This window comes from Sinohyriopsis cumingii, chromosome 19, assembly GCF_028554795.1.
Source record: "Sinohyriopsis cumingii isolate HCF-2022 chromosome 19, ASM2855479v2, whole genome shotgun sequence".
Lineage (NCBI taxonomy): Eukaryota > Metazoa > Mollusca > Bivalvia > Unionida > Unionidae > Sinohyriopsis > Sinohyriopsis cumingii.
The window spans coordinates 31,082,218-31,108,456 of NC_142979.1; the positions used below are offsets into that span (position 1 = coordinate 31,082,218).

At 35.7% G+C, this 26,239-nt stretch overlaps 1 protein-coding gene across 1 annotated transcript in view; it reads left to right on the forward strand.

The window, feature by feature from the left end:
* The window catches only part of LOC149775374 (tectonic-like complex member MKS1), a 74,451-nt gene that overhangs the window by 45,350 nt on the left and 2,862 nt on the right, over window positions 1-26,239 (forward strand). Inside the window, exons 11-18 of the mRNA XM_089944518.1 lie at window positions 2,219-2,281; window positions 7,121-7,191; window positions 9,237-9,303; window positions 13,584-13,691; window positions 15,048-15,181; window positions 19,515-19,597; window positions 24,001-24,060; window positions 25,898-25,935. Of these exons, the coding sequence (XP_089800644.1) occupies window positions 2,219-2,281; window positions 7,121-7,191; window positions 9,237-9,303; window positions 13,584-13,691; window positions 15,048-15,181; window positions 19,515-19,597; window positions 24,001-24,060; window positions 25,898-25,935 (624 nt within the window). The remainder of the gene's footprint in view (window positions 1-2,218; window positions 2,282-7,120; window positions 7,192-9,236; window positions 9,304-13,583; window positions 13,692-15,047; window positions 15,182-19,514; window positions 19,598-24,000; window positions 24,061-25,897; window positions 25,936-26,239) is intronic.

Genomic DNA, 26,239 nt, shown 5'->3' on the forward strand with positions numbered 1-26,239 from the left:
TAATGGCCAAGTGCTAGTACGATATGGCAGCCAATATGGACTAGTCCTGGACAATCCGTCACCACATATCACCACATATAGACCACAGTACTGGAAGTGGTGATCAGTCCCTTGATATCCAGTACTGGACTTTGGTACCAGATATCAGCTGGCTCCAAACCATGTTGACTCCAGCTCTAACACAGTATTTATGCCACTGGATTTGGGAATGGTGACCTATCTTCCCATAAAAACTAGTTCTGGACTCATAATGCACAAAGTGTTTAGCACCCAGTCATGTCACTTCTGGCCACAGATCTGTTGCAAATACCAAGCACAACCAACACCTGGGGGTGTTATAAATCATCCGAAAGCATCTTCAGCCCTTCAACACAACCAAGAGTTCCCTTTGCAACAGATGTCCTCAGAGACTTGGGCAAGACAAACATCCTGCAGCAGGGAAAAAACATTCTTCACTAGAAGGGTATTAGAGATCATTCACAACACAAACTCACTGGGAATTTAATCCAAACTTTTCCCAGTTCCTAAAACAAAGGGCAAGTAAGAACCAGTCACAGATCTAAACTCTTGCAACCAACACAAGGGATTCTGTGTGAAGACTAATCTAATTGCTGTGGAAAATGTCATGGATCAATGACCTTCGTAATCTAGCAGCAGAGATTCCCAGGCATATCTTGTCTTCTTGCCTGCTGAAACAACTAATTGTGCTGGATTTTAGTACCAACCCTGAAATGCTGAACCTGCTTCCCTAGCTTATATCAAACAAGCTGTCAGAAAGATTTCTGTGAACAGGTGGTGGATAGAATTGCTTGGGCAATAAGGTACACCAATTTGAAAGACTATGAGGGGAAATGGAGCTTTCTTCTGGTCATTTTTAACAGACACAGATTCTTCCTTTAAAGCCTTTTACCACAAATAGCTAACTTTCTGCTTTGACACTTGAGAAAATGTCAACTTCCATCACAATCAAGGGATACCTTGACATGGTTTCAGATATGTTTTGCTATCATGGAAGGGAGGACAGAGACCTGAACAAAGACCTCTCTGAGTTTCCAGAAAATTTCAGTTCAAGGCATACTTCAAGCCACTGTCCAGAACCTCATTGTCATGGATTTTGTATACAACCTGCTTCTCTATCAATCTAGCTACAGCAGGGAGAATCAGTGAAATTTTGTGCCAAATCAGTAGACCTAAACCTGTTTGCAGGTTGCCACGATGATTTGGTACCTATTAAGACCAAGTGCCTACTCATGGGAAATTAGTCCTTTGTCTTGAAACTGATGTTGTCTTTGGACCCTTCTTCCCAGCTGTGTATGCAGGGCAGGCATTGAAGTGGCATCTGTCTTTGTCAATGCAAGAAGATGATGTTTTGTGTTTTTATTACTAAAACCAAGTAAAACCTCACTTGATCTTGTCACTCAGAGAAGCAAGGGACTTTATTTTCACTTAAGGTCTGTTTTGATAACCCATATCTGCCCATGCTTCAAGGAACAAACCGAAGACCAGATAAATTTTGTACACATATTTCATGAACTTGAGGCAGTAATTATCAGCATAAAATTCTAGTGATCTTTAACCATCTTTATTCAAGCCATGGGTTGGAGTTTAAGATTATCCAACTTTTACTTCCAAGACCTTTTATCACAAAGAGCTCAATTCAGCCTGGAGAGGACCTATTGCAGCAGTACAACAGTTCACTCAGCAGTTTTGTGATGATGTCAATTACTCTACTTCCTCTTGATTTGCTGGAATGAATATTATTTTCTTCAAGATTGCTTCTTTTCATTGCCTGTGTTATCTCACATGGAACTGGAAGTTGCTTTATGTACTTTAAGGATACTGGAATCGTGAGAATGTAACTTCAACCTATTACCTGTAACTTCCACCTATTACATGTAACTTCCACCTATTACCTGTTCTGATTTATTGTGATTAAGTCATGTATTTTGAAAAAGAAACCAAACTTTTTTCCAGTAAAATATGTTTCATTGATAATGTTTATCTAATTATGATATGGACACATTCTGCCTTGCTGTCCCATGTTACAGTCCCAGAAGAGCATGTACTTACACTCCTTTAGTAATTGTTTTTCTGAAATAAATTTGATGCTATAGGTTGAGAAAAGGCATTAGTTTCCATGTTTTCTTTTTACAGTAGTTGGCTTGTAAAAATTAAAAATATTGATGTTTTAAAAATGCTTGTCTCAATTCTATTTCAGAGTCTGCCAAAAACTTTGAGTTTGATGATCTCTACCTTCATTTCTTTGTGGATCTTCCTAGATGTAAGTGCTGGTATTTTTCTTATAAATAAGCAAATTGTCACTCAGGGGAGTGAAATATGTAATTATTGAGAAATCTCATTATGGTTATTCAGAATTATTTCAGTAAAATACAGTGAAACCTGCTTTAGCTACATCGCAAGATGAAGGACAGATATTTGTAAATTATGACCACGTTTTTAGGTTATTTACATATTTCATATTTATTTAATGGACACATGTCCATTAATGATATGATTTTATGGTCTCTTGTTTGCCTTTTATGGGTAGGTTGGTAGTTTCCAGTTGATCAGTTCCCATTTGAACAATCCTAAGATTGGTGAAAATTTGGGGTTTGTTTTAACTTGTCTAGATTCAGTCTGGTGGTATTTGACAATTTAAAGGGGGAAGCTGATGTGTTTCCCACCTCCTATATTCTCCCAAGTGATAAATAGGTACTGGTAGGTATAGAGCAGTTGTCCTTTGACTGGTTTGACTGTAAATTAATTCTAGTTTTCCAAAGATTCCATGAAAAAACAACTGCTATTTAAAAAATTCAGATCAGCTGAATGACGGCTTTTATGTTTACAGAACCATTATCAAAGAAACTTGATGAAGTCAGTTTGGTTTAACATGACTAGATTATATATTATATTTTGCTGTGCTCATGCAACTTGGGTTAACCTCCCATTAATAATGATTGAAGACTATGTCTAGAAGCAAAGATTTTGAGATCCAACACACATTCAGTAAAACATCCACATCATGCATTGTCCTATACAAAGCTTTTATACTATACAGTGCTATACCAAGTTTTCATACTATATAGTGCTATACCAAGTTTTCATACTATATAGTACTATACAAAGTTTTCATACTATATAGTGCTATACAAAGTTTTCATGCTATATAGTGCCATACAAAGTTTTCATACTATATAGTACTATACAAAGCTTTCATACTATATAGTGCTATACAAAGCGTTCATACTATATAGTGCTATACCAAGCTTTCATACTATATAGTGCTACACAAAGCGTTCATACTATATAGTGCTATACAAAGTGTTCATACTATATAGTGCTATACCAAGCTTTCATACTATGTATTCATTAGTGTGACAAGATAACATGATGAGTTTGCTGGGACAAAATATTTAATACACTCTAAACATTCAGCAAAATTTGAAGTACATCCTGAACTGTCCTGTATACCATATATACTTGCTTATAAGTGAGTCAGACTGCAAACAACAAAGATTCTGATCTGCCATAACATAATGCACATGCAGATCAGGGTCTGTATGGTTTATTCTACTGATTTCTCCTAACAAAACTGCACAGACCCATATCTGCTGACACATTATGCGACAGTAGATCTGGGTCTGTGCAGGTTGCAGTTGGACTCAACTTATAAGCACGTATAAATGGTATGTTATAATGGATTATTTTTACTTCTGCAGATCTTGAAAGAATTGCAGTATAAATTTTTAATTCTTTTTGTGCCCACTGCAGAAACAAGGGGCCATATTATTTTGCTGCTGTACATCCATAAGTCCTTATCTCTGCACATCTGTAGGTCTGCACATCCATCCTAAATTCATTTAAATGGGATAACACAAAAGCTATGAAAATGAAAGCCTTGAAACTTTACACATTTTAACATGGTCATGGTGAACCAATTAGATTCTTAGATTATTACAGCAAATTTTAGCTTTAATGATTATGGACTAGAAAGGATTGCCATGAAAGTTTACAAACTCATTCATCCCAAGGTCTAGTTCATCCTAAATAAAATAGTGTCTCTTGGACATCAGATATTTTTCACCATGTCAGCCATCTTGATTATTTTGTTATTACTAATATACCTGAACAGATGATCATAACAACATTGAGGTTTCACTAAAAGACTTCTCATGATGTCTGATTGATTCTAAATGAAAATGGTGCCAATCTGGCATCTTATTTGGCTAGTATATTGGCCATCTTGAAAGTCTTATTCATGCTTCTCCCTAGGATCAAGTGGATGTATTTGCATTGAGTTTTCTGGTTGGTCCTAAATGAAAACATTCTTTGTGGTTTTTTGTGTGTTTTTGTTACTTTTGGTTTTAACAGCTAAATCATGTGAATGAAATTGGAGCTAAATGCCTTTCCGAAGGACACCCTGAAGCAGCTGACCTGGGCTGGCCTGGGTGGGTATCGAATCTTCCAACCAGGCCTGCCCAGGTCAGCTGCTTCCATTACTTACAGTAGTATTCTTGCCTAGGTGTCATGGCCCTGGTTTGGGTCATGTTTTCATAGTGTTATGCCATCTCATACATTAGCAGTTCATTTTGTGGGCATGTCATGCATTTCTTAAAAAATAGGAAACTTTCACGTTTTCCATAGCAACCATGTGCAGTCTTCTTCAATCTTCCCCAGGTCTGTTTACTTTGAAGAATTGGGGTATCTCAGGTTTCAGAAACCTTCTGATGAAAATATGCCTATTGTTTTATTGGATTCTTATGTCTACACTTTTTTGATGAAAAGAAAAACACACCATGTTCTTCTTCCACATCTGTGACAAAGTGTGAAACTAAATCCATTAAATACTAATGTTTTATGGTAAAACCCACTTAATCCAAGATGAAAGGATCTTTGCTGATATATCTTCAGGTTCCTATTTGAGAAGTAAAAATAAGTGTGATTTACTTTGATGCATTGGCTCTGTCCTTGGACTATACCACTTCAAAGCTCATACTGGATCTAGTAGGTGGTCTTGAACTGAAGTGTCCAGAGTAGACAGTGATTTCATGACAAAAGTCTGGTGTATATGGATGGGAGCCTGTTCTTGGCAATGAAAGAGGGTACCATCATGAGTGAAACTGACCTGTCTTGTTGGGACTGCATGGAATTCAGGTCCACTGATAAGGCATATATTTCACTGATTGTGCTGGCTGTGGCTAATGCAAATAAGGAAGCAGTTCTTGTAAGCAAGGTGAGTCAGTGATGCCCTCGCAAGTGTGGGTCTTCATGAGTAAATATTGATGCATCATGTCAGAACTATAAATAGATGGGTCCACCAAGAAATGTAATGCTGATTTTGCCTGCCGACTGCCAAAGTAGTGAATAGGCAGGACTTGTGTGAACTAATTAAGCTCTTGAGAGCAGTTCATTTGGTGTCTTGATCAGTCAGTTTAAGCAAGCTCCCTGAAAGGACCACTTGGGTACCGGTCTAGTATCATTGGCCAGGTGAAATCCAAATGAGTAGAAGATCAGACAGTTCTTTGATTCATGTGGTAACATTTCCTTCTAGATTGACCCAATTGGACCTGTATTCACTATTTTAGTAGAGTAATCAGGATGAAGAGACACCCAGATACTTTTGGTTCTAGTATCCCATTTGGAATCCATGTTTGGATGTGTATACATTCATCCATTCCAATGTATAGGAAGCAGCAATTAGCAAGGTTCTTGGGCCCAGGATTGGTGTGACAAAGGTTGGGACTGTTGGCATTCCACCTGTATGAGTTCCTGCTTGCAGAAAAATGAGTCTGCCAAACCATTAGCCTGCCTAGGTTATGTCGAAACTGAATACTGAAACTTGGATTGCCATCACACCACTTTAAAAAAATTCCAAACAAGGTCAGAGTACCTATTTCGCTTTGCTGTTTGAAATCAATCATCACAGTGAAGATAACAGGCACAATGAGAACTTTATTCCTGTTTAGGTTCACCAACCACCAATGACAGGCTTTCAAAAACGATGTCCATTTAGATAATTTGGGCATACAAATAATTATCCAGAGAGGGCCACTCTCCTATATCAATCCAAAAAGGTAGGAGACTTGCTGCTCCAGCCCTCTGTGTGTGCATCTATAGCAATTGTGATTTATGAAGAATATGATAGTAGAAGTATAGCCAGTGTGAGTCCAAAGTGCCTTCATGATGCAACCTTGAATGCGTGCTGATTGAGAAAGATGGTCCAGGTATCAAAGTTAGGTCTCCAATCAGCTAAACTCAGGTGGTAAATGAATACTTTAGCAGATGGATTGCTCTAAAGAAGCATAGATCATTCCCTTGCATAAATTCAAATCTGTGCTACTCAGTGTGAAAAGGAACTACCATTCAGACACATCCATGCTCATGTTAAACGTGTTTGTGTTGGCTCTTTTAACTGGTCTCCTTTGGTTAATTTTTTCCGTTAGAATGCACTTAAATGTCACCCTTCAAAATACCAATTCAAAGAGAAGTTAACAAATTCTTAGTGTGGTAAATGTCATGAGACCAGTATATTATGTGCTGTTTGTGCTACACTTGTTGAAATTCCTTGACTTCACAATATTTTGACAATAACAAAAGCTAGCTTGATTGAGCAAAACCACATACGGTAGACAAATTAAACATGATTAGCATCTATTGTATGCATATCTAGAAGACCCCCTTTGAATTTCAAGTTTTTAATTTTTACACTTGAGGGGACAGCAGAGATACAAAGCATGTGCTATACCAAGCATGTGTTATACCACTGTGTCATCAAAGCAACTTTTTTCTGTAGTCTGTATGATTCAGATTTTCTTAGTTGCATTTAAAAGATTGTGGGATTAAGCATATAGTTCTGCAAGCATGTGTTTTTAAATAGCTATGGATGCATTTGATGAATCAGAAGAACTTTTTCTGGAATTGTTTTGGACTCGTATGACATTTAGCATTATGGTAAAGATGATGTCACACATTTATTGTGTGAAAGTTACAAACGTTTTCCTTGATAAAATTTTGTAGGATATACCAGTTTAAGCAAAAAATCTTTTTCTAGAGTTAGTATTGCTAATTAATATACACTGTGTTTTATTCATGTTCACATTTTTAGAACTCTCACTTTCAGATTGGTCAGCAGAAAGGCATCAGCAGTTGTCATGGGTGACACAAACTTGTGTCTCCAAAGTGGAAGAAAGGGTAAGCTGTCTTGAACCTGAAGGAATTTTTTTCTTTTTATTAATTGTTTTACTGTCAGATTTTAATGGCAACATCACAATTATACCCATAAATTATATGGCCTTAAAACTACCCTTTTTCCTCAAATACTGAATTTTGAGATTTTAAACACATACGAAGACCTTTTAGGAAATCTGTGCAGAATTTATCAAGAATATAAAATATTGGCTGGTTGTTACCTACATTCCAGTATTTATTTAAACATGCTTAAATATGTATCTGTCCTCCCATTTGATCTATAACTTGTCTATGTCATACCTGTTGACATCAAACTTGCACTGTGGGTACATCCTATGTTGAATGTGCATTGTTCATTAAAATTGGACAGCACTGAATTACTTAGGATGGTGATTTTTGTACAGACTCCTGGTGGAACATATAAAAACTGACTGATTATGATCTACTTTCCAAGACCTGTTGAATATTGCTAAACGAAAATTATTCTAGTACTTTGTCACCCATTGATTTAAAATTGTGTCCAAGGTCTAATTCTGCTACCTTCTCAGCTAGCCACCAAACTTGTAGATGCATCTTGAGATGAAGATGTGTCTCACCAAAAAGTTGTCACTATGACCTATTTTCAAGAATTTTTTTCCTTAATATTACTTAGATCTTGTGCCCTGACTTATGCTGCAAGACCCTTTCAACTAAAGCCACCCAACTTAAATTTAGGGTGCGTCTTGGGATAAAGATAAGCTGCATGTCAAAATTGGATCACTGTAACCTAGATTCTATGATTTTAATGAATACTGCTTAAAAGATGCTGACATGGCACAAAAACATGGATATCTTGGTAGTTCTGCTCACTAACAACTATTTGTAATTGTTCCATCGGTCAATAAAAAAATTCTTGACTGTCATATTTTTTTAAATTCCACAATGAATACAATAGTGTGGTAGTTTTACACTTTTCTGTCAGTACATATGATCATCTAGTTGAATATTGTATCTTGATCATTTTTTTTCTCCATTCTTAGCTGGGCATCGGGGTTTCAGTAACACAATAATTCTTGTTTTATTGAACATTCATTTGTGAAAGTAAAAAAATTGAAGAAAAAAAAATAATGTACTGTTCTTGCAGAAGAAGCACCATATAATCTTTGCTCTATATACTCTCAGAAGACCTTTAGTTTACATTTGTAATGGATTTTTTACTAATTTTTTTTACTGTTATATTTTGTTAATACACACTGTGCTGAATTTCAGTACTTTTATCTTTAATTTATTATAATGTAGTTCGTAATGTTTTTAAATTTATTTTTAGAATCTACTGTGAATTGGCAACATATATAGTACTATATAGCTATTATTCTGCTGCAGTGCTGTTAAATGCATACATGCATATATACATACATACATACACACACACACACACACACACACACACACATATATACATACATACATAGACATACATACATACATAAACACATATACGTACATATACATACATACATACCTGCCTACCTACCTACATATATACCTACTTACCAGCCTACTTACTTACCTACCTACTTATCTAGCTACCTACCTACCTACATATATACCTAGCTACCTACTTACCTACCTACACACACACACACATATACATACATACATACATACATACATACATACATACATACATACATATATACATACATACATACATACATACATACAGTTTTTGTACAGTTTTGTTGAATAATATGTATTGATTATTAAAAAAGGGTATTATTTGCAGCATCAGCCTCCTTGCCTGTTAAGAAAGAAAACAGAATTTGTGTGCTTATGATCAGTGTTTTTATGTATGAATGTTTATAATTATCCTTGGCTCCCTAAAACCCCTCCCTCAAATATTCCCCATATTCTATATCGCCAATACTATCTTGTTTTTCTGAGTAGATGAGAAGGATTAATAATGCATTATTAATCAAGTTTGCAAATTTAAAATGCATTATTACATTCAGAGCAGTTTGTTTCCTTAACTAATATTTTGTTCTTATTTTTTTCTTGTTTTTATTCAGGATGATGTGATGCACTTCAGTTTCCCCTTTGACTTTGAGCTATTTTACAGGAAGGAAAATGAAGAAGGTATTGTGCAATGATAATGTTCCTCACTGATGTGTGTATGTGATGAAGAAAGCTCAGGTTGGTTTAATTGACAGTACAGTAGTCCCCCTCTTGAATGGCCCCCCTGACCAGCGGCCACCTGCTCTTTATGGCCAGAATCCATTGGCACCGTCAAGTTTGTGTTCAAAAGTACCCCTCGCAAAAGGCCACCTGGCTAACGCGACCAGCGGCCAGCATATTAGTGCAATAATATAAAATTTACCCCTCACAAGCGACTGCATTTTATTTTAATATGTATCCAGAACCAGTATTTTATTCATAACGTGTGTTAAGTAATCCAATTTATGTTTCCCAATGTCAGGTTTTCGTTATTGAAAGAAGTGTTGATGAAAGTACATGTACCACTAGTGTTAATATTATATCATTTTCGCCTCAAGAGAAGCCACATTTATTCCATAAAGCCGAGAAAGACTCAAATTTTAATCCATACAAAAGGGTAAGTACATGTAATCCAATTAGCCTTACTGCTGTGTTATCATAAGATGTCCGCTTTAGTCACTCTGATAATTGTTAAGATTACAATTATTGAACAGTAGTAACAGTTGAGAAGTGACAGTATTGATGTACAATACAAAAGTCAGCAGGAAAATGGTTTGATAGCCTTTATGGATTCCCTTAGTAAGCTGTTGAGCTTGTTGACTTTGATAATTAGTAGCTATTACTACTGACAATAATTGTCAAAATTACAAATCCTAATGGCCGCGAGGTCAGATCTGCATGATGTTAATGGTACATATCAAAACCGTTTTGGCTTCTCTCACTTAGTGTAAAAAAATGTATGAAAACAATAGGGTACCAGACTGCAACTAATGAATCATGTGACAAGATCACTTCCTTTATAAACACAGCAATTTGTTTAGAAGCATAAAAACTTGTTTTATCAGTATTGTAGTTGGCAACATGAATAACTTATGCAAAAATATCAACATGTCATAGAGGATAAGAAAAATTCTCAGTTTAGAAGAGAAATTGAAATTAATTCAACTGACCGAGAGGTGGGTGGGGGGGGTTTGAGGATCCTTGCAGAAAACTAATGTCGGAAAGACTCAGAGTGAAATGGACAGAGAAAGGAAGATTGTTTGAGCCAGGAGATGTTTGTATCCTGATTTGAATGACAAGAAAAAGCAACAATTTTGTCAGTTGAATTGGAATATGACGACTTTACTGCAAGTAACGGATGGTTGCACAGATTTCAAGTGTGACACAATATTAAGTGTTCTGTCCTTAGTGGAGAATCAGCTGATGTTAATAATGAAGATTGGAACATAAGACTAAATGATATATGCATGGGATATGACAGCAAGGATATTTTTAATTGTGACGAGACTGGTTTGGTTTTTAGACTGTTACCAACAAAGTGACAGATGATGTCATTTGTAACATAATTATAAAGACAGTTTTAAAACTATATCAATAGTTATTCATAAATTTCTTTTGAAAATGATGAAACAGTTTGTTTTACATTTATTTCACAACATGCATGTGATTTTTTAATGAAAATATTAAATGTTGTAGACTTAAATGTACTTGTGACTTTCTTCATATGTATTTACTATTCGCATTTGTCATCCCCCTTTAGAAAGGCCACCCGCATTATAAGGCCACTTCCCTGCTGCAGTAGGGGTGGCCTTATAAGAGGGAGACTACTGTATAACTTGATATTTTTCTTCCAAAATGTAAATTTTCCTTCATGCTCAAACATTTCACATTTCAGGTTTCCATTAAATTTTACTCACAGAATAAATGAGTGTTTTGTCAGAAGCATCAGAGGCTAAACTGTTTTGTTCTGACCTACAATTTAATGTGATTTTTCTTCTTAAATTTATAGTGTACAAGTAATAGACACATTTTTTTTTATCTCTCTCTCTCTCATATTTGGATAAGTTGATTATTTTGGCAGGAGGGGCTTTATATAAGGTAGAGGACATGTAATCCAACACCATGCGATCTAAGTTCAAGAATATGTGATCCAACACCATGTGATAATAATAATAATAATAATAATAATAATAAAAATAATGATAATGACTTTATTTAAAGAAGAAGCTCATTTGTTAAATTATTCAATCTTCTATGAGGCCTTCTACAATGACATACTACAATGACATTTGCACAAATAATAAAAGTATGTATATATATATATATATATATATATATATATATATATATATATATATATAATGTACAATTTTTACAAGATAAAGTGTCTTTTGACAACAAATGCTGTTAAAAACTAGACATTTAATCTACTGCTTCAATAAAATATGTACAAGGCTTAAGGATGAGTACATATACATACATGATTCAAACAAATAGTAGTAGTGAACATGTGTAAACCATTATAGGTGAGTACATGATAACAGTGTTGTAAAAGGTTGTAGTACTGAATTAAACAAAATCATACAAATGATCTTTTCTGTACATGTTGGCTTAGAAGCTTTTTAAAAGATTGGCATGTGTCAGCTGACTTTATATAAGGTGGTATGGAATTCCATAGTTTGGCTCTAGATAAAGCAAACCTTTTCTTATAAAACTCTGAATTTGGTTTAGTTAAATATAACTTGATGTTTGAGATCAATCTTAGTTCATACAGGTGTATATTTAAAATTACATTTAAGATAACTAGGAGCCAAACCATGTAAGGATTTATAGACTAGTAAACCCTTCTGAAATGGAGTTCTCTGTTGAAATGGAAGCCATTTTAGGGTTTTAAAAAGATTTGTTGATGGTGTATCTAAACCAGCATCAAGGATAACTCTAGCTGTCCTTTTTTGAGATTTCAGTAATCTTTCCTGATTTTCTATACCACTATTACTCCTAAATAGAACAACAATATACCAGGTATGGCATGATATATGCATTGTAGAATATCTCTGTTCTTGAGGGAAACAAGATTTTATTCTGTTCAAGAGTGAATTAACTTTTTTTAATGACCTTATCAATTTTTCCAGCACAAGACCTCATAATGCCAGTTAGTTTTTCATTTTCATTACTTTGAAATAATTTTTGTCAGCTTTTACTCTTGCTCGACTACCCATGATCATGGCTTTTGATTTGGCTGCATTTGTCTTCATACCATTGTGTTCACACCATTCATTTATTTTTACCAAATCTTTATATTTAATTTAGTGCTAGTTGATCTAAGTTCCAACACCGTGTATGAAATCATAATGCAATGAAAGTTCCAAAGGCAGTGTACTTTTCCAATCTGCTAGGACCTCTTCTCAAGTTGTTGTTGTTGTGGGGTTTAACGCCTTTTTTCAGCACATGATAGGCTATACATTGTGGCTAGTATTTATGGTGGAGGAAGAACCCTGAAAACCCCAGAAAGAACCACCGACCCACGAGAAGCTACTGGCAAGCTTTATCACATACCCACATTGGCTGAATCCAAGACTTGAACTGCCGCAGAGGTGAGATGGCAGTGATCCGTAACGGAGAGCGCTTTGGACCACTCGGCCACTCGGGGCCCCCCCTCTTCTCAAGTACTGCTGAGCACAATTTGGCAAAATTTGACTGAAATTATCCTGGTACAGATCAGCCATCAAACATGGCATCCAATGCTAAACCATCAAACATGGCATCCAATGCTAAACCATCAAACATGGCATCCAATACTAAACCATCAGACATGGCATCCAGTACTAAACCATCAGACATGGCATCCAATACTAAACCATCAGACATGGCATCCAATACAAAAAACAGAAAACCTTTTAAACAACTTCTTTTCTAAAAGCACTCATCACAATTTGACCTGAAAGTATCCCGGCATGAAGGCCTTCAAAGTTTAATACAAATGATGCTGACCTGTGATCAGATATGGCTGCTGTTGTTTGCTATTGAATATGGCTGCCATTACTACAACTATAATAACCTGTTAACAACTTCTCAAAACTGCTGTCAACACAAATTTACCAATATGACAGAAAGCCTCCTTTCATAAAGCCCTATCAGTATTATACAAATAATGCTAATATGCCATCTGACCTGGATTGTTTTCCCAATTTCATTTACATTTGGCTATTAGGCAGATGTAACCCAGGTGTGATCTCAGGACCACTTGGGCCTTTTGTTAAAATTAAGTAAATATTACCAAGAGACTGAATTAGTTTTGAATTAGATACAGAGTCCATGCATTGTTGTTTTGTTTTTGTTTTTTTTTAAACTGACATTGCAACCATGTTTAACTAATTATAGAACATTTTTAAGCATGAAGTGTTTATTTTGTGTTCTTGCAGATGAAATGCCAAGGTTTCCAACCATTCTAATAGAAGTCTTATCACTTGACTCCTGGAAAAGATTCAGAACAGAGGGATATACATACCTCACAGTTCCCAGTCAGCCGGGTAGGTCCTCACAAGAATGCTGTATCTGTGTGACAGACTATATTACTGTTTATACTCGTTTACAAGTCAAGTCCAACTGCATACTACAGAGACACAGATCTGCCTTTACATAATATGCTGGTGTATCAGGGTCTTGGTTATTTATTTTACTGATAACTCCTTTCAAGCTGCATATACCCCGATCTACCTTCACATAATGTGCTGGCAGATCAAGATCTTTGTTGTTTATTTTATGGATTACTCCTAACAAACAGACTGCTCCGGTGGCCTAGTGGTTAGAGCGTCTGCCTCGGATGCCAGAGGTCGTGGGTTTGATCCCCCGCCAAGACATACCAAAAGGCATATAAAAATGGTACTAACAGCTGCCTCGCTTGGCGCTCAGCATTAAGAGGTTAGTGTATGGACTGGTCAGCCTGGTGTCAGGATAATGTGACTGGGTGGGACATGATGCTACATGTCTGCGGCATGATGCCCCAGTGCTAGACATCACTATAAACTGCCACACTGCAGACATTGTAGCGATGTCTGAAAATTGTTAAGCTATGTTAGAAATCCAAATCACACACACACACTCCTAACAAACAGCGTAGACCCAGATCTGCCTTCACATAATGTACTGGCAGATCAGGGTCTTTGTTGTTTATTTTACTGATTACCCCTAACAAACTACATAGACCCAGATTTGCAAGTGCATTGTATGATGACAGAGCGGGGTCTGTACAGGTTGCAGTTGTACTTGATTTTTAAGCAGGTATCTATGGTAACTGCTTGTTTCTCATAAAACACATTATAACAATTTAAATCAATATTTATTGTACCTTATGAGCAAAAAATTACAATAATAAGTTTCATGAATTTTATAAAAGAAATACATAATTCTATCTATTACACAATTAAAACATTGGAAGCAGTGTAAGAGAAACATAGACTGCATATCACCCCTATAGTGTGCTTAATTTAAAGCATAGTAACATTGATACAGTCAAAACTGGCATTACATTTTGACAGTTCCATTGTTCATTACTTTGAGGGGTAAGTGGGGGGGGTGCATTTAGCTAAGTGGGCGATCCGCATCCTATGAATTATACAAGTTTTCTTTTACCCATACAGTTCTAATAGCATTGGTCTGAAATACCAGATGAAGATTCTGTCCTGTTCTAATAATATTATTAGGCTGTTTGTGGTATTCATTTGGGGCATTCATAGTGTTCCATTTGAAGCAATTCTTCATTTGTGTGTTACCAGAGCAACAGTGGAGCTTTCAAAATTTTTATTGTTCTTAGCTTTTTTAATTACATTATTTAATTACTCTCATTTTCTATAAATATCTTATTGCACAATTTGATTATTCTCCAGGGCGATTAAGGGAGAACCTAAACTGCTGGCGTCCGCTTGGGACATCCGTAGTGTCTCAGTTGAGGCGATTCTTTATTGGTGGTTCACCAGAGCTGGAGGATCCCACATACACAGTTGTACCATCTACATTCCAGGTACAGGTTGCATTCTTATTAATCTGCCAGGGCACATGGTACTCTCTGTACTTCCTTATAAGTCTAATCCAACTGCAAACAACATAGACCCGAAATGCCATTGCTGTATGTGCTGGCTGATCAGGATGTCTGTTGTTGATTATGCTGATTATTCCCAACAGACTGCACAGACCCAGATATGCTAGCATATTATGTGATAGCAGATCTGGTTCAGTGCAGTTTGCAGTTGGAGTCAACTTAAAAGTAGTATGCATGTTAAATGAAGTGTGTTAATGACTTTAATTGACATAGATCATCCAATAGCCAGAATTTAGTTAATTTAGAGAAAGCATAATCATTTCCTTTAAATAGTTCCATCATGCAAAAATGGATGTTTTGAGTTCACCATGAAATGTTTTGAAAACTTTACTGCTAGATATTGAATTTATAATAAATTGTTGAGCCTAATTTAGTGGGAAGGGAAACAAAACAGTCCCATTTCCATCAAGGTCAACAGATTGTTAATGTTGTGGTTCAAGGTTTTTCATGGCTTATATATCCTGAACACCTTTTTGGATTTTCTCATATTTTGGATGAATCATTATGACACTAAGACAGTTAATTTGGTGACATACACACTTGTTCCTTTTACCTTGGAGTGAAGGTCATAGTCATAGAAAATTTACATCCAAGTTTTTTACTTTACTTATATACCCTAAACTCCTTAATGGATTTTCTTGACTCCTGGGATGAATCATTATAGAACTAAGACAATTCATTTGATGACATGCATACTTACTCTTTTGACCTTCATGTCAAGGTTACATAGAAAAATTGCATTAAGGTCTTATTTGAAGTTTTTTATTTGCATATACCTCCTAAACTCTTTGATGGATTTTCAGCGTCATACTTTGGATTTATCATGTTGAAACAGAATTCATTCGCTGACATGCACGTTTGCTTTTTTGACCTTGGAGTCAGGTCATTTCTATCGAATGTGTGTTGAAAGTTTTAGGTTCAAGTTTATCAATTTGCTTATATTTCCTGGATTGATCTTGAGGGATTTTCTTCATACCTGGGATGAATCATTGTGAAATCTAGACAGTTCTTCTTATGCACAAGCTCTCTCCTTTGATCTTAAAAAATTTGCATCAGGAATTTGGTTCTTTATTTTCATTGACCTGTAATTCCGAAATGTCTTGATATGTTTTCTTCATACATTGGATAAATCTTTATGAAGTGAAGGCAATTTGTTCTGCAAAATGCTCATGCTCACCTTTGATCTTGGGATCGTGGCCGTGTTATATAGCAATGTTCTTATCATGGGATAAGCAAGCAGGCACAGGTGTTCTTGTCTTAAAATGTGTGTATGTTATATTGTAAAAACTGCCAAAGACACATGGCCATGCTAATCCATGGGCAGACAAATTTTACTGTGCAAGTATGAGTACATGCTGATACTCACATAATCACAGCATGATTCATCAATGGTGCAATGAAATTTAAAATATGCAACAATTGACAGAGCAGGTGGCAGATATGCTACAATGTTAGAATGGGGCTGAAAAATTGTACAGGAGTATTAAAAGAAGTTTACCATGAAGAATTTATGGTTTGATTCAAATTATATTGATTCATTAGGTTACTGTATTTATTGTGCTGAACAAGCACCCAACTGTGAACATTGTAGTTCCAGATCTGTCATAGATTAAGCTCACAGAACAGTGAAGACCAAATTCTTGCATAGATAAAGCCCATAGAACACACAGTACAAACTTAGATCTGTCATAGATTGTGTCCATAGATATAATAGTTTGGACCCAGATAGGATATGTCATAGATTAAATGCATAAAAATGTGTAGACCCATATCGTCATGCAGCAAATGTTTTTGCCTCAGATCTGTCCTAGATGAAAACCATAGAGCAAACAGTGTTGGCATAGGTCTGTTGTAGGTGATATCCATAGTACAAACAGTGCAGGCATAGGTCTGTTGTAGATAAAACCCATAGAGCAAATAGTATAGGCATAAGTCTGCTGTAGATGAAACCCATAGTGCAAACAGTGTAGGCATAGGTCTGTTGTAGATGAAACCCATAGTACAAACAGTGTTGACATAGGTCTGTTGTAGATGAAACCCATAGAACAAACAGTGTAGGCATAGGTCTGTTGTAGATGAAACCCATGGAACAAACAGTGTAGGCATAGGTCTGTTGTAGATGAAACCCATAGAACAAACAGTGTAGGCATAGGTCTGTTGTAGATGAAACCCATAGAACAAACAGTATAGGCATAGGTCTGCTGTAGATGAAACCCATAGTGCAAACTGTGTAGGCATAGGTCTGTTGTAGGTGATATCCATAGTGCAAACAGTGTAGGCATAGGTCTGCTGTAGATGAAACCCATAGTACAAACAGTGTAGGCATAGGTCTGTTGTAGATGAAACCCATAGTACAAACAGTGTAGGCATAGGTCTGTTGTAGATGAAACCCATAGAACAAACAGTGTTGACATAGGTCTGTTGTTGATGAAACCCATAGTACAAACAGTGTAGGCATAGGTCTGTCGTAGATGAAACCCATAGAACAAACAGTGTAGGCATAGGTCTAATGTAGATGGAACCCATTTAACAAACAGTGTAGGCATAGGTCTGTTGTAGATAGATTAAACCAATAGAACAAACAGTGTAGACCAAGACTTGTCATAAATTAAATCCATAGAACAAACAGTGTAGACCCATATTTGTTGTGGATTAGACCCAGAACAGTGTAAACCCACAGAACATTGTAGATACAGATCTATCATTAATTATACCCATAGAACAGTGTAGTCCCAGATTTGTGATAGATTAAACTCATAGAATAGTATAGACCCAAATCTGTCATAGATTATACCCACAGAACTGCATAGATCCAGATCTGTTATAGATTATTCCCATAAAACAGCATAGATCCAGATCTGTCATAGATTAAACCTACAGAACAGTGTAGATCCAGGTCTGCCATAAATTATACCCGTAGAACAGTGTAGATCCGGCTCTGTCATAGATTAAACCCATAGAACAGTGTTGATCCAGATCTGTCGTAGGTTATACCCATAGAACAACATAGATCCAGATCTGTTGTAGGTTATACCCATGGAGCAGTGCAGACCCCGATCTGTCATAGATTAAACCCATAGAACAGTGTAGACCCAAATCTCTTGTAGATTAAACCCACAGAAAAGTGTAGCTCCAAATCTGTCATAGATTAAACCCACAGAACAGTGTAGATCAAAATCTGTTGTAGATTAAAGTCATAGAACAGTGTAGATCCAGATCTGTCATAGATTATACCCATAGAACAGCATTGATCCAGATCTGTCATAGGTTATACCCATAGAAGAGTGTAGATCCAGCTCTGTCATAGATTAAACCCATAGAACAGTGTAGATCCAGATCTGTCATAGGTTAAACCCATAGAACAGTGTAGACCCAAATCTGTTGTAAATTAAACCCATATAAAAGTGTAGCTCCAAATCTTTTGTAGATTAAACCCACAGAACAGTGTAGATCCATATCTGTTGCAGATAAAAGCCATAGAACAGTATAGACCCAGACCTGTCATAGGTTAAACCCATAGAACAGTGTAGACCCAAATCTGTTGTAAATTAAACCCATATAAAAGTGTTGCTCCAAATCTTTTGTAGATTAAACCCACAGAACAGTGTAGATCCATATCTGTTGCAGATAAAAGCCATAGAACAGTGTAGATCCAGATCTGTCATAGATTAAACCCATTGATTAAACAGTGTAGACCCAGATATGTTGGGGATTAAGTCCACAGATCAAACATTGTACACCCAGATGCGTCATTGATTAAACCCATATAACACTGTAGATCCAGATCTGTCAGATAAAACCCACTGATTAAACAGTGTAGACCCAGATCGGTTGCAGATCAATCCTGTGGCATTTGTATGCTGTGCCATACTGTCTAAAAGTCCATACTGTACCAAAGGACTTACTGTACCTTAACCCTTTACAGTAATTGCTGTCTAAAAGTCCATACTGTACCAAAGGACTTGCTGTACCTTAACCCTTTACAGTAATTGCTGTCTAAAAGTCCATACTGTACCAAAGGACTTGCTGTACCTTAACCCTTTACAGTAATTGCTGTCTAAAAGTCCATACTGTACCAAAGGACTTACTGTACCTTAACCCTTTACAGTAATTGCTGCTACATAGAGAAAAAAGGTTAATGTTAAGTGCATCCTCATAATTGCCGACAGATGAACAATCTATACAGACCATATGCTGTTTCATATGTGCAGCATTACTTCATTACATTTATTATTGTTATTATTGTTATTATCAGGGAACACACTTGAGTAAATATGGATTCAAAACAGAAACCACAGGAACATTGACTGTCAACCTGAATGTGATAATGCAATCCAGGTAGGATTTTGATCACATCTTTTTATTTCCACCCAGTTTCAGTTGCCATGACTTAAATACAGGAAATTTTTGGTCATCACCTTTTCGAGGAAAAGTGAGGTACATACTATCCAGATTTCTGTCTGTCCATTCATCTACCCATCTGTTCATCCAATAATTGGCAGAATCACCGATAAGTGATATAGAACATTTTGACATTAGTGGTCCAAAATTCTCCATAATAAGACCGGACTAGGGTTTGTTTGACCCAACCAGTGTATTGCTATCAATAAATAAACCATTACCTTGACCTCTTTGAAATAAGAACATTTGAAATAGCGCTGTCTTTATTCTGTTGCTTATTTTTCAACCTAATGCATTTATAAATAAAGTGCCCTTTCTTTTTTTACAATAATTGCACATAGGAAGAGATTAGTATTTCAGATCAGTCTTATCAGAAGTTTGATTTCTAAAAGTTGTGTCAGATTGAGATTTGTAAGTACTTGTATGAGACTGAGATGGTTTTTTACCCCAAAACTTCCGAGAGGATGACTTACTGACAAAAATGAAACTTTGTGAGTCAAGCAATAATCATCAGCTGTACAGGCGGCATTTTCTAAAGTTTCAACCTTTCACTGATCAATTACATCTTAACATCACTATGGACACAATTCTTGAACTCTTCATTTAACATGAGTTATCTGATGTCATTGTAATCTTGATCAACTGTTTTTACTGATCACCACCTGTCAGATAGTGGTCTTTTTCCCTGTCAAGTTCAGCATGGGTTTGTCCAGTTTCTTTTCTACAGTTACTAAACATTTGTCTATATGCCAAAGGGAACCAACTCCTAACCCTTAAATATACATTCCTTAACTACATCATAATCTACACTTTGTTGTACCAACAGTAAAGTTTAGACTTCACAAGCTTTGCCATTAAGTACACTTTGTAATAATTAAGTCAATTGCACTTTGGGCCATTTTAAGCTTTCAATAATTTTCTCAAAGTGAGGAAAGTATTTATCTACATTTTCTTTAAAAATGGATACTAACCTAATATTTCTGTTAACATCAAAACCTGAACATGTGTAAAAGGGGGACTGTTTTCTGTCTGTCAGTTCCAACTCTTTACAGAATTGTAACAGAAATTGGGAGCCATTCTGGGATCTTAATTTCTTTAAGACATTGAAGAGTTCACATGGTATCAGATTCTGGTCAAGAAACTGGGCTTCTTAGGATTATGCAGGCTCTAATTGGTATGAGGTTTCACTAAAAGTTTCCTGCACTTTGACCACTATGTCAGAAATATTATTTACTTATAAAAAATAATATAAACCTTGTTTTAAAACAGATTGCTTTACAGTCATTGGCTTTGATTTATTGCCCAAGCCCTAATTGTCGAGAGCTTTATGTGTTGATAGCAGTCTTTAAAAACACTTATGGCAGTCTTAATTATAGCAGTGGAATTAAGTTTGTTGCTCATACATGCAAAAGGATACTGGCATTTTGTATTCAGACCTGCACATTTATGCTAAGATGAATAATTTGCATATTCAACATAATGACCAGGGTTGGACTGGCCCTTGAAATTTGCTTACAACTTAGGGGCACGGGAACAGGAAACTCTCATCAGAGGATGTAGATGATATTATTCTTACCACCAACCCCACCAGCTTCCTAATACCACAATCACTTGAGGCAAGAAATCACCAATGAAGGAAATGGCTCAGCATTCTTTGTTACAGTAGCCATGCCACCCTCCCCCAATAACAGCAACATTGTCAGCTATCACCCACAGTTTACTATCACCATTCCACTTTCTTTTCTGACAAGCCTTCTGTGGGAAGACTTGTACATTTTAGCATAGAACAATCTGCCCAATGGAACCATGGTTATCACAGATAATCTAAGATGGCCACCAGATATAGTTCCATTACCTTCCTGTTGAGTTGAATCTGCATTTATTGGAGTCAACCTCTTTTGTTACCTCTTTGTGATGATGTGGAATGCCAAGCTCCCAACCTTTGTATCAACAGTCTAAGACATGAAAGTCTTGGCAGTTTTTATGCCCTTTCACTTGATGGATACACTTTTACTCCAACACCTTGGATTCCCAAGATCATACAAAAATGGAGGGAATCTGAGGGCAGACTAATCCTAAAAGCTCCCTTTAACGTGGAAAAATCATATCAACATACTGAATCTAGCAGTGGAGATTCTCAGGAAAAGCATGCCTTCTTTTCACCTGCTGAAACAACCATGCATGCAGTTGTTCCATTCCAACCCAGAAATGCTCAACCAGCATGCTTGGCTCATTAAAAAAAACTACCCGAGGAAAAAAACATTAGATAAGAAAGTGTGCCACTTTTGGAAGTCTTTGGGGGAAAATGGGGAGTTTTTTCCCAGTGGTGCAAGCAGAGATGCATCTCTCCCTAAAAGCTTCTTTGTCACAAATAGCTAACTTCCTGCTATTGCTTTTTGATGAGAAAAAATAAGTTCCAGATAATGGAATTCACCAAAATTCAGTACACTTCTTATCCCTCAGAAACACATTTGATTTTGAGTTTGTTGTTCTGAGGTCAAGCTAGCTCGGAAAAATTTATTTGACCTTTGCATTTCTTTCTTGACAAGTACTTATAAGTTCTTTTGACACTGATGTCAGGGAAACTTGGTAAATGTATTATAAGCCCTTTGTCTAAGAAGGGGTCATACCAATGTGGGAGTTAGTACTTGAAGTTCATGATGAGTTACTTAAAACAGATCATCCCCTTACATTTCATTTCTGGACAATAACTGATGTATATGGTATACTGTTATTGCAATTTCCATTTCTAACCTTATCCACTAAATTTGAATTGCTGCAAAAAATAACCTGTTACGTGTAAGCATCAGTGCACTGTCTTATGCTAAAGTGTACCATCTTATCCTCTCTACTCATATAAATTGCCTGCATGTCTTTATTTTTAAAATTGTCTGCTATAGATGTAGCTACATTGAGGAGAGCATCTCAGTTATTGGCCAGAAGAAAATGTCAGATGGGCAAAGATGGACTTAGGTGTATTGTTGGAACCATGTTTGTACATGTTTCTTACTTGTGTACTAAAAGCATACTTCTGACTGTTTATACTCACTTATAAGCCAAGTTAAACTGCGAAAACAACAAAGATCCTGATCTGCTGTAGCATAGTGAACCTGCAGATCAGGGTCTATATTATTTGTCTACTGATTACTCCTAACAAACTGCACAGACCCAGATCTGCTGGTGCATTATGCAGTGGCTGATCTGGGTCTATGCAGTTTGCAGCTGGACTTGCATTAGAAGTGAGTATATGCAGTGCATTCAAATAAGTAAGCTGATGTTAGTAAGTGTGGTGCTGTTTGCAGTGCTTTTGTTGGATCATGCTATCATGGAAAATGTTTTAGCAAACATTTACAAAAATTAACAGCTGTTATTATTCAAGTTATTTGTTCCTAATATTATTTTTGAGTGCATGTAAAAGAAAGCACAGTAAAATGTCAGTGATCTATGATTATGGGAGATCTTGTTTATGGCGGGGTTAGCTGTTAATTAACTACAGGTGTAGCCTCCTTAAGCAGTCATTGATGGATGATAAATGTATATTATGTTCAGGATGGTGGCTGTTAAGGAGAAGTAAAATATATAGAATAAATGAACAGAAAGAAACATCAAACACTGACAGAAGGTGACCACTATGGGAGGCTGCACTGTCATGAAGTAAATGTCAAAATTGTGAACTGTACTGCATTTTTGATGTCCTAGTTTTGTACTTTGTTAACTTATATATTTGTACTGGCTGCAGTCATGACTGAAAACTAATGGGTGGGTGCCTTTCATGTCAAGACCAACAGAATAATTATCCAGAAACCCAAGGGTTGTGTTTAGGTTTAGATTCAGATAAGTTTATATTTATGTCCACTGAAAAGCTTTTAGATGCCAATTTAGGAACTAGTTTGAGTAAAAGCAATATGAACACCCATAGCACATGATTCTGTTGTACAGTATAATGAATGCCCACAGTATATGATTCTGTTGTACAGTATAATGAATGCCCACAGTACATTATTATATTGTACAGTATAATGAATGCCCGTAGTACATTATTATATTGTACAGTATAATGAATGCCCATAGTACATTATTATATTGTACAGTATAATGAATGTCCGTAGTACATTATTATATTGTACAGTATAATGAATGCCCGTAGTACATTATTATATTGTACAGTATAATGAATGCCCGTAGTACATTATTATATTGTACAGTATAATGAATGCCCGTAGTACATTATTATATTGTACAGTATAATGAATGCCTGTGGTAGATTATTCTGTTGTACCTTATTACATTTATGTTTATAATTATGAACATTTCACTTATTCTCTTCAACTGTCCAATAGGGGATTCAAGGAGAAGAAGGAGAAAGGGAAAACACTTGGAGTATTGTTGGATACACTTGGGTAAGCAGAATATTATAGTTGTTAATCTTAATCACCTTATAATTTGTTAATATTTTGTATTTTAAGATGCACAGATATGTTTGGACAGTATTTAGTGTTCATTGTGTAATTACTGCCTCTATACTGTATATTTTTAAAAGAAACTCTTTAATCTCTATTTCTCTATAGCATTCTAGCTGAAACTAATCAATAAGATATCCGATAGATATGAGTAGAAAACATATTTTCCAACACTTCATGTTTTATTGCTTAATTATTCCCACTCATGCTAGCCCAGGTTGGCTTTATCATTGTGTCCTTGGGAAGCCAGTAGCTACCATTTACACTGCATGATAAACCCAAATAATGTTAAAAGCACAGTTAAAACAAACTTTTCATTTGAAACTTACATCCGTTACTGTTAAGCATACACTGAATTCATATTAATCACTCCAAATTGTTTTCTCTCAGAATTGTTTCAAGCTTACCAAAAAGATAAAATTTTGCATGCCAAAAACTTTGCTTAGAAGACAGTTATGGTCATTTTATTGTTATTGCTGGTATTTAATGTGCAGGTGAGCAAGTCAACACAAATGGTAGTACTCTAAAGAGGACTTAGGCCACTGCTATGAATATGGTATTAGTCTTGCTCAGTCATACTGCGTGTACATAAATCCCCACACTTTTCTGTATGTAGCTACTTTAGCACCATTCCGTAGACCATGTTGAAACTTGCCTGAGTTGAATATGTGTATGTACTTTTGTGTATCACTTCAGGCCATTACAACAGTCTGTAAAATTTGTACAAATTTATGAACTTTGGGACTAAACTTCAAACAATTACCATGTTAGCATGATTAAGCCAAAATTGTTTGTATACAGATAAAATTGAAAAAGATGAACTGATTAAATTTCAAAGTAAATGCATCATTTTTTAAAAAAAGATTTATACCCATTTTGAACTTTTTGGACTCGAGACATTTTATGACAACATTGTTAGCACAATTGAAAACCACTTGAGAGACAAATAAAATTTGTATGCACATGTAGTTGATCTGAATACATGTTAATGCCATTATAGCAGTTGTTCATAAATTTCTTAACTTTCTTACCTTTGACTTTTTTGTTTGCAGTGAAGTACATTTTACCAAACACAAATGTATTTAAAAAGTTATGCCCCTTTCATTTTTATACATTGTGGATCTTCTTAAACATATTCAACTTCAGACATATGTTCTGCTCTGATTATTGCAATTTTCAACTTGTACCTATCATTCAGATGTTCAGGGGCATCTGTATTATATTGGCACATTTCTTCTTTCAATCCTAAATTACAATTGCTGAGAGTCAACCTGTATTATCATATGGGACCCTAGGTATGTCAAGATGAAAGAATCATGCTCAAATCCAATGCAGTTCTGTACTGAAAACTTGGTATTACAGGTGTGTTACTTATATGCACTGTGAAATCATTTATTTTCATCAGTATCAAATTTGTGTTGCTTTGCAAACAAATAACATTATTTGATGTTGTTTATGTTATGTATTGGGAAGGGAGTTCCATCATATCTGAACAAATATTAGAAAATTCCTGATAGAATACTCTGTTTGTTTATTGACCGTCAGAAAATCTGAGAATGCTAATTTTCTCCATATTTATTAATTGTCTTTTATTTCACTGATGTTTTTTTAATTGCGGTCTGAAGCAACTTTCAAGTCCATGAAAACTGGCACCACACATATGTAAGTGAATTGACAGCATGAAAACACCTGCCATTTATTCTCAGTTTTTATATTTGTTGTATAAATTGTAGTATGTTAAATTCAAGTTTAAAATAAATATTTTGCTTTTTTTCAGAATCTCTTCTGTTCAAGCAAATATTTCAAATGTCCTTGGTAAGTTGAAAATTGGAGTCTCACAGATAGAGTAATTTGTTGTATCTGGAACCCGATACATTCAGAATGTAGATGGTTTTATCAGTTACAGTAATATGTGCTAAAAATGGACATGGATGCTACAGACTTTTAATAAATCAGATATATTTTTTGATGATAAAATTGTGTGCTTTGGGAGTAAATTTTTAAGGGATTATGACACTGCATACCATGAAATCAGATCTCATGAAAAACTATTTTCATGGTGTATTGAATTTTGTGGATATTTCACACACACACAGTGAATATTCATGATTTTATGGTA